The sequence below is a fragment of the Coffea arabica genome, chromosome 2e (genome assembly GCF_036785885.1).
Source record: "Coffea arabica cultivar ET-39 chromosome 2e, Coffea Arabica ET-39 HiFi, whole genome shotgun sequence".
NCBI lineage: Eukaryota > Viridiplantae > Streptophyta > Magnoliopsida > Gentianales > Rubiaceae > Coffea > Coffea arabica.
This window is the reverse complement of record NC_092313.1, coordinates 8,964,436-8,973,562: the sequence shown is the minus strand read 5'-3', so window position 1 is coordinate 8,973,562 and position 9,127 is coordinate 8,964,436. Positions and strand designations below refer to the sequence as shown.

At 37.9% G+C, this 9,127-nt stretch overlaps 1 protein-coding gene across 2 annotated transcripts; it reads left to right on the top strand.

Annotated features, from left to right (window-relative positions):
* Positions 1 to 1,739: 1,739 nt before the first annotated feature.
* LOC113730746 (uncharacterized) lies at positions 1,740 to 8,507 on the top strand. Of its 2 annotated transcripts, XM_027255630.2 has the most exons (9): positions 1,740 to 1,953; positions 2,148 to 3,644; positions 4,767 to 4,885; positions 6,001 to 6,043; positions 6,125 to 6,627; positions 6,724 to 7,030; positions 7,539 to 7,704; positions 7,950 to 8,049; positions 8,165 to 8,507. In XM_027255630.2, exons 2-9 carry the CDS (start codon positions 2,472 to 2,474, stop codon positions 8,280 to 8,282), a joined length of 2,529 nt encoding a protein of 842 aa, XP_027111431.1. In that variant the 5' UTR covers positions 1,740 to 1,953; positions 2,148 to 2,471; the 3' UTR covers positions 8,283 to 8,507. The 2 variants fall into 2 exon arrangements, with proteins under 2 accessions (XP_027111431.1, XP_027111430.1); XM_027255629.2 differs by having other exon boundaries at positions 6,001 to 6,627.
* Positions 8,508 to 9,127: the final 620 nt, after the last annotated feature.

Below are 9,127 nucleotides of genomic sequence, written 5' to 3'. Positions count from 1 at the left end.
CAAAAGTTATTCATCTGACCTTTTTATGCAGTAGGAGCAACTTCATAGTCAATGGCTGTGAAGTGTGAATGCCATTTTCTTCCTCAAGAACTTGCATCGATCCATTGAGAATATGCTTCCAATGCAAAAAAAAAAAAAAAAAAACACTCGTGGAGACGATGATCTGTTTTTCCTAGGACTTTTGACCTTGAGTTTCATAGACGTTAGTAAAATACCATAGCAGAGATTTTCGAGACGGGGCAGAAAAACATAGTTAAATCTTGGCACTGGCCTTCAAAAAAAAAAAAAAGAAAAAAAATTGGGCATTGGTGACTGGTAGCTCAAAAATTGGATCCAACCAAGGGGTCGCAAAAATATTATTGTGAACATGTTTTTAACTCCACATCTGGCACATTTTCTTACTCGTGGAATAAATATCTTGAAAATCATTCTCAATAAGATGAGAGTTAAGTTAGTAAGACAAAGCCTGGAAGTAAAGTTCAAAACTTAAGCATATTTTCGTTTCGATGGGATTGCAATAGATAATGCAAAGATGTAATGGCTAATTTGCAAACGGATAAAAAGATATTACTATTATAGGATATGGCTTCTTTTGTGTAATTATCCAAAACTCCTTTCTGTTATGGGTAGTCGCAGTGGCTTCCAAATAGTAATAAACGATGATTGGTGCTTTAAGATAAAAAAAAAAGAAAAGAAAAAGAAAAAAACGATGGCTGGTCAATTGCGCTTTGAGATTCGGACACGTTCCAAAAGTTGGTAAGAAATTGTTGGAACCGACTCAAATCATTAAATGGTGCATGAGAATTTTATTCCTAATCATCTTGTAGTATTAAACATAAAATTATCAAATCGAAACAAAATAAACCCAAAAAATGTTGTTTTTTTTTTCCAATTACATATTGACAAAACAAGAAAAAATGTGGGAGAAGGTTGAGTTGGGTGTTAAAGTGAAAGGGGTTATAAACAAGAGGTATTGGATTTAAGACCTCCTATTTACCAAAAAAACAGAAGAGAAAAAAAACTTAAGTATTTTTCTTTCTTCAACTAGGAGATAATATATATATATATATATATATATATATATATGTATATAAAAGAATGTTAGTTTTGAACACAAGAGTTAAGCAAGCCTTAGTGGGTTAATTTTGGGCTTGAAAATTTTGATGTTATAAAAGTCATCATCAGTTGATTATTGATTATTTTATCTGATTATAAATTTTAATTTAGATAATCAATTTGATATTATCATTTGCTTTTCTATCTAAGTTTAAATTTTTAATATAAAAACTAAGTTTTAGAATTTGTCAAATACTATTTTTAGATTATTTTTCATAATCATTTTTTCATAATCAAATCTTGCAAAACTAGAAGCAAACCGGAGCATGCTCATGGCGTAGTATAGAAAATTCATTGGCCCTATTGGGTCCCCACTAATATAACTCAGTGTGAGAATAATGTGTCAGCGAAAAAAGAAAAATTTTTGGTTAAAATGAATCGGAAATCGGCAAGTGATGACGTGTCAACTTCGTCAGTTAATCGGCGCATCTGTCTCTGCCTCTTTTCTTCCACCCAAAAAACTCCCGGTCTTTCCTCTCCTTTAAAATAAAGGCAGGAACACTTTAAAAAAAAAATATCTCAGAAATTAATTGATTTTCACAATTAAAAAAAATTCATAAAAAATTAGTTTTTCTCTCTCTCATATCTCCTTTTCTCGTCTTCTCCTCTCTCTCTCTCTTCTTGTACGTGTAGTGTATAAGCGTCTCTCTCTATTTATATTCCGATTTTCCTCGTATCCGTCTCCCCTCCCTCCCCAAAACTATTGCGTTCTCTTTCTGCATTTCGTTCTAATTCTAATTTATATATTAGTCAGAATAAATTAATCACTGAAGCAAGTTAGGGTTTTGTCATTGGTAGTTTCGACACTGCAATCGACGTATAGGCACAGCTTCTGAGGTACGTTATTTCTTTGCCTTCCACAATTTCATTTTCTCTTTTTCCAAGATTTTGCGGAACTTATCGTCATTGCTTTTTCCAGATCTTAATTTCGTTGGTTTGGGTTTTTCGTGTTCTTTTATAATTTTGTTTTGGTTTTAATTGATGTCGTGATGGGAGGAATTTTTGGAGTTTGACGTGTTTAATTTGATCAGGTGAGATGTACCGAACAAGTGATTTGAATTTGATGAAAAAGTGCACTTCTTTTGTCAATTCCATGGGGTTTGATCTCAATTTAGGATTAGGTTTAGGGTTTGGTTTACGTTTAGTCTTTCCCTTGTTTCTTCAATGTATTGAGTGGATTAATGTGTGAAAGAAACAGGATGTGCGAACTTGCTCTTTTGGGTTTGGGAAATGATGGGAATTTTTTGTAATTGAGGAAAACTATAATCAGGGGATCTTTTTTCTTGTTTTCTTTTGGTGGTGGAGGTGGTGGTATTGGACTGTTGTGTAGGTTATTTAGGCTATAGCTGGTGAAGATGACGGATGTTCGGCAACAACTTCAACAGAAGCCTGAAAGCACCACGACAGCTGATGATGCACGAGCTGAATTTGAAAGGGGGTTGGAGGAGTTAATGCGGGGGCATTTGGACGATTGTATGTCATTTGCGTCCTGCAGTTCTCCCCGAAATACCGAGGATGAGGATGATGAGGGTGAACAACTCGTGAGGAGAAGGAGAAGGTCGGAGCTTGAGGGGGATGATTTGGCTGAGTCATCTGCTGCCAGGAGGCGTCACTCGCGCATTTTGAGCCGGTGGGCTGCAAGGCAGGCGCAGGAGATGATTACCACTATTGAGAGGAGGAACCGTGAATCAGAGTTGATTGCTCTTGCAGGTTTGCATACAGTGTCCATGCTTGATTCTTCATTCCTAAGAGAATCACAGTCTCCAACTTCAAGGCGACAGGGAAATGTTGAGAGGCCGAGCACTCAGGCCTCGTCTATTTTGCAAATGTGGCGGGAATTGGAGGATGAACACGTATTGGACCGTGCTCGGGAGCGGGTCAGGGAAAGATTGAGGCAGCAGAGGAGTGTTGGGCCTAATACAAATGTTTCTAGCACAAACATGTCTGAAAGTCGGGAGAGTGAGAATCAGGGTAGCCTGGAGGATGCCAGCGAGAGTGAGAATGAATATGGAACTTGGTCCCATGATGCTATTAGCCAGCAGAATGGCAACAGGGATGAAGATAATTCTAGTCGTGAGCAATCTCCTGACCTAGGTGATACAGAGAGGGAAAGAGTTAGGCATATTGTCCGTGGATGGATGGAGACTGGAATCCGGGACCACTCATCTGGTGTTTCTCAGAGGAATGGTGGTTCTAGAGGGGAATGGCTTGGGGAAACTGAGCGTGAGAGGGTGAGAGTTGTCAGGGAGTGGGTCCAGATGACAAGCCAGCAGAGAGGAGCTCGTGGTGCCCATAGGGAGGAAGAGACCACTGCGATTGGTGCTCAAGTTGATCAAACTCGTGAAGGCTCAATGGGTGACCAGGAAGAAGGTCAACCAGAGCACATCCGCAGAGACATGTTGAGGTTGCGTGGAAGACAAGCTCTACTTGATTTGCTTGTCAGGATTGAGAGGGAAAGACAGAGGGAACTTCAAGGTTTGTTGGAACATCGAGCTGTATCTGACTTTGCCCATCGCAACCGAATTCAGGTTAGTTTCTTATCATTGATGCCTGCTGTGTCTTTGTATTGCACTTTAGCTCTGTCAGGTTGATTCTGATTGAAGCAGGTTGTGGTTTTTTTTTTTTTTCATTTTTAGTCATTTTCCCTAAATCTAGCGAGCAAAGTTCAAGTTTTATAGTCACTTCACTGTCTTTGTTGATTTGAAGTACTTGTGGCTACAAGATATGTCTAGAAAGAAGGAAAAGATACAAGTGATGCATTTTTTGAGTAATTTGGGTATGTTGCACCATAAACTTTTCTTCCTGCAGGTTCTTCGATTATGTACTGTGTTGTGCGTTTTGGCCTTGACATAGTTATTAAGTAGTGCTGTTCAATAGCCTCAGCTCTGCGCTAGAGCTATTTATACCTTACGTTGCACTTAAGATTTTTCACTTTGTTTCACTTCTCTTCCTCTCCCCCCTCCTCTTTTTGTGTCTGATTAGGTCATTGCTAGATTAATCACTACATTATTAGATAACTTTATAGATAGTGAATTAGTGCACGCTTATTTTAAATTACAAAATTTATTGCAGAAGTGCCCTAAATTCTTCTTGTGTGAATGTTGGCATCACCATGCCCCAGGACATTTGTGCTGTTATGCTTTATGGGTTACTAACAACTATAAGTTTTCCTGGTAGGAGAAACTGATATGAACATCTAGATTAGGTACTTCTTGGTAATAATATCTTGCTGGAAGGAATGGTTAAGGTATATGTTAGGAGAAAACAGTTAAAATTTTTTTTGGATAGGTATTCTAATTTTCAGTTTTTAAGGTTTTACTGGAAGTCTCGAAGAGAGTGTTTATAATGTTTTTTAAGCACCTATCTTGAATTTTGAATGCAGAAGTTTTCCTGAATGGATTTTGATACTGTTTTTGTTATTTCCCCATAAAAGTTTTAGAACGAAAACGTCACTGGTGAAGATTTTCATGCAATGGACATGTTTGTCTGTTAACTGGAAAGTGCTTATGAAGGACTTGAGTTTCGACGCAGATCATCATTTTCAATTACAATCTGAAAATCTTTTTTTTTTTGTTTTTGTTTTTTGAGACATTGTCTTTGGCTTTTGTATATTGCTCTTGAAGACCTGAAATTTATGTATTTTACTTCAGTCACTACTCAGGGGCAGATTCCTACGGAATGAAAGGCCTGTTGAGGAAGAGAGACCACCTTCAGTGGCAGCTAGTGAATTAGTTCAGTTGAGGCAAAGACACACAGTTTCTGGTTTGAGGTGGGTAGTCTGCACGACCCAGATTCCAATTTTTCTCTTTTCTGCTTTTCATAAATCTATTTCTTTTTTTTTTGGTGTAAAACTTTGTTGTTAACCTTTTTATCCTCTGCATGTATTACTTTGTTACTTGATTGTGGTTATTTTGTGAAAATTGTTGAGCTTAGTTTAATGCTTATTTGACAACTAAATTCAATGTTTGATTATTTACCCAGTATTCTGGTCATTCATGATATTTAGCTAAAACCTTTGTTTGAAGTAGCTTCTTTGATAAGTATTGTTTTTTGGGTTTTACTGGTGAATATAAATAATTGTTTCTTTTTGATGTCTGGTGTATACATGGTTACTCAGTCAATGGTTTTGTATTCCTATTAAACCAAAACTTTTCAGACATCTTAATAAACTTCTTGCTGCTATCAGGTATCGCTATTTATGGGGCCACTTACATGAATTTGTCTGAATTGCAGAACAAACATTTGTATAGGACATTTTATGTTGTCCTGCTCGTTGCCATATTTCTCCTCATCCTTCCCCCGCCGGGTCAATTTGTTTTGAAGACTTGATATTCCATCGTGTTTAAACTCTGTTGGGGAATGTTTTATATAACTTATCATTTTAATTGGAAAATTGAATTGAAGTTGAATTGTGACAATGTTGAAGACCATGTACTGTATTATCTTTTGGAGTTATAAAATTGTTATTCATGCTTTTGAATCTGTTATTATAGGTGCTTTTATCTGCCATTTTTGTGTAGCATTGTCCTTTGTTCGTTTTTATTTGTTAGTAGGTGATCAGTGGTCTTGGCATATAATGCTACTTGGTTACTAAGAAACCTCTTCTTCTTGAGTCAAGAGATTGGTTCATGATTTATACGATGAATATATGCTTGTTCATTCTTCGGTGTACTTTGGCCTTCATTTCAAGGTACAGTTTGTCTCTGAATGCTTTATAATGCATTGTTATACATTTTCTATATGCTAGTGGTTTTTGGTGTATTTTAGTCCACTCATTTGCTTTATAATGTGTAGGTGCTTATGTATTTTGGTTTCCATGCTTTCGCCAATCTATATTGTTGCGTAATTCATCTTCATTCCCTGACTTATTTCTGTTGCAACCAGGGAAGGGTTTCGCTCCAGATTAGAAACTATAGTTCGGGGTCATGTAAGCAGCCCTCATGAAACCTCATCTACTAATAACAACAGTGATTCTAGAAATTATTCGACTCATTCAAATCATTCTCAGGAGGGTGAACATGAGAGTCTCGAGGAGTCTCATTCTGGGAGTATGGAAAGCAACCTTCATCACTTGCCAGGACGTACTGGAAATTTAGATGGTAGTGCAGCTGTCACTGGGATGGATCAGCAAGCAGTTCCTAATCAAGGAAGGGATATGCAGGAACAGGTTACTGAAGATGAGAGACATATCCAGCCTGAGATGACCTTTAATGAATCTAATGAATGGAGAGAGAGCATTTCAGAAAATATGGATGCAAATTGGCCTGGAAATTCAAGAACTAATTGGTCCCTCAGAACAGCAGGAAATGAAGGTGGAGATAATCGTCGTTTTCAAGAAGCAAATGAGGTTTGGCGTGAAGATGGCTCTCGAGAAGCTGTAGAAAATTGGTCCGAAGGACCTTCTGATCCTCCAAGAATGCGGCGTGCTGTTCCATATAGGAGACTTAGTAGGTTTCATCCTCCTGATGATGATAATGTGTATAGCATGGAACTCAGAGAGCTTTTGAGCAGGTAAATTCTATTTTCTGATTCTTCCTCTTGATTTGTATTTGACTTCCTCATGTTTGCTTGGGTAATCCACTTCCTCAACTTGGTTGTTCACTGTAGGAGGAGTGTCTCTAATCTTCTTCGCAGTGGCTTTCGGGAAAGTCTGGATCAACTAATTCAGTCATATGTGGAAAGGCAAGGACGCTCTCCAATTGACTGGGATCTGCATAGGAACTTGCCAATTCCTGCATCTCCAGAGCAGAATCTGGAACAGCAGGATGATGAAAGAAATGATGATCAAAATGATGTCATTGGTAGACCTTCAATAGTACTACCATCTCCCCCAGTACCTCCTCCACAACCACTTTGGCATCAGGATTTGCATCATTCCAGTTGGCCTCGTCAAAGTGTGCATCGCACTGAACTTGTGAGTAATCCGCAGGTCTTTTTCCAAGGTTTATCTGAAACACATGCATTCTGGATAATTTGGACATGACATGGGGCATAGGTGGATGCCCTTCTTCTTTTGAATATCATTACTGGAAAATGTTCCATGGCCTTCTTTTGAAGTTCTTAGAAAGTAATGACTCTAGGATAGTTTGTTGTGTCCGTCATTAGTTTGATGTCTAACCCAGGTCATTCACCTAAAACTCACTATATACAGGACATATGAAGTAGGCTTGTTTACTTTGAACAAGTTCTTCCAAGGTTTCAGTTTTGTTTAAATGATCATTCAACTCAAGATGTCTTGGTTAATGACTAGAACTGTGAAAGCTTTATGACCATTTTGATCTCTATAGTTAGCAAAATTAGACATATTTCTTTTTATCTCTATCATAGTTATTCATAAAAATTGGTGTGTTGACTACCAATTAAGTCATCCATCTGTCTGTTATTTATGTTTGGGCTAAATCCCTGAATATCTACTGCAACAGGAGTGGGAGGTGATTAATGATTTGAGGGCTGACATGGCAAGACTTCAGCAAGGTATGAATCACATGCAGAGAATGTTGGAAGCTTGCATGGATATGCAATTGGAGTTGCAGCGCTCAGTCAGACAGGAAGTTTCGGCTGCTCTCAATAGATCGGCTGGCGGACAAGGTCTGTGCTGGATTTTCATGCAAAACTTCTTTCATTTTTTCAACTTTACGGGAATCGCCAATGAGTTGGCATTCCCTTTGACGAGCTATGTACTTACATAATCTATTCCGCGTTCAATGCTCATACTGGGCCAATTTCTGAGTGTAGATTCAGTAATATTTCCTCAATTTTCTTATGAGATATATGAAGCTTCAGTTGTAAGTCTACTTGTACCAATTGTTTCAGTGATTTGAATAATATTTCAGGGCTTACAGCGACCTCAGAGGATGGGTCCAAATGGGGTCATGTCAGGAAGGGGACCTGCTGTGTCTGTTGTGATAACCAGATTGATTCCCTATTGTACAGGTATGCTTACCAATATGAAGAGATTTGTATTTAAAATGACAGGCACTTTTTTTTTTTTTCAAGTAATCTTCACAAGGTACTTTCTTCTTAATTTGATACAACTCTTGTTCTGTAGATGCGGGCACATGTGTACATGTTCAAAATGTGCAAATGAGTTGGTTCGAGGAGGAGGAAAGTGTCCATTATGCCGGGCACCTATTGTTGAGGTGATCCGAGCTTACTCTATACTGTAAAAAATATAATAGGAATTAATTGTTCCGAGTTATAACAGTTTGAGGGAGCCATTTATCGGCCTGCTGCCTTTGCGGAGCTCTACAGGTTGTTATCTGTGTTGTAGTTTGCACCGTCCTTCTGATTATATGTGGAATGCTCAGCATTGTATAGTTGGAATGACAAATGGCATCTTCTTCTACTTCATTCATTCGTAAATAAGATATATTCTTTTATATGTTTTTCTCTGTCCTGTTTGCCTGTGACCGCATATCTACTACAACTTTTGGTTGTCATCAGATAGAAGCTGATGGCTGGTGTGCAACTGTTTTTGACTTTCTGTAAAATGGGCAGAATTTTCTCAGCTTTGCGAGCAAAATTAACTTAAAGGAGTTCATCAGTCAATTAGCAGCTTGCTTGATCTTCCATTTTTTCAAAGCTGATATCAGATTTGATATGGTTTCTTTATTGATGTCTGAAGTAATGAAATTGCTCTTTATAAAGTAAGAGGCCTCCCTCTAGTTGTAAGACTTGCGGTTCTCGTAAAGGAAAACAAATGCTTGAATTCATTAGGGTCGAAGGAAGTTATCCATCACAGCTGCAGGAGACATCATCCCGCGGAACAACTTTGGGTTTTAGAAGCCAAGCCCATTTTATTTTAAGATAAATCTTGGCGTTATCAGTGCTCATCCAAGCAAAATCTTACAAGGAGTTCAGCTTTGGTTTGGCAATTGTGGATATGCGAAGAAGACTAGAAGAGAGGAATGGAAAGTAACTCCTCTACATGTCAAGAGAGGAAGGTTTTGTAAAGTTTTTAAAATGCCGCTCTTGTCCTTAATAAGCTACTAAAAGTAAAACTTAGTTGTTT

Bases quoted from the DNA above. Each gene is read 5' to 3' on its own strand.
- LOC113730746 (XM_027255629.2), top strand. From the start codon at position 2,472: ATGACGGATGTTCGGCAACAACTTCAACAGAAGCCTGAAAGCACCACG. The intron at 6,628-6,723 runs GTAAATTCTATT...TGTTCACTGTAG, and splicing joins CTCAGAGAGCTTTTGAGCAG to GAGGAGTGTCTCTAATCTTC. The intron at 7,031-7,538 runs GTGAGTAATCCG...CTACTGCAACAG, and splicing joins GTGTGCATCGCACTGAACTT to GAGTGGGAGGTGATTAATGA.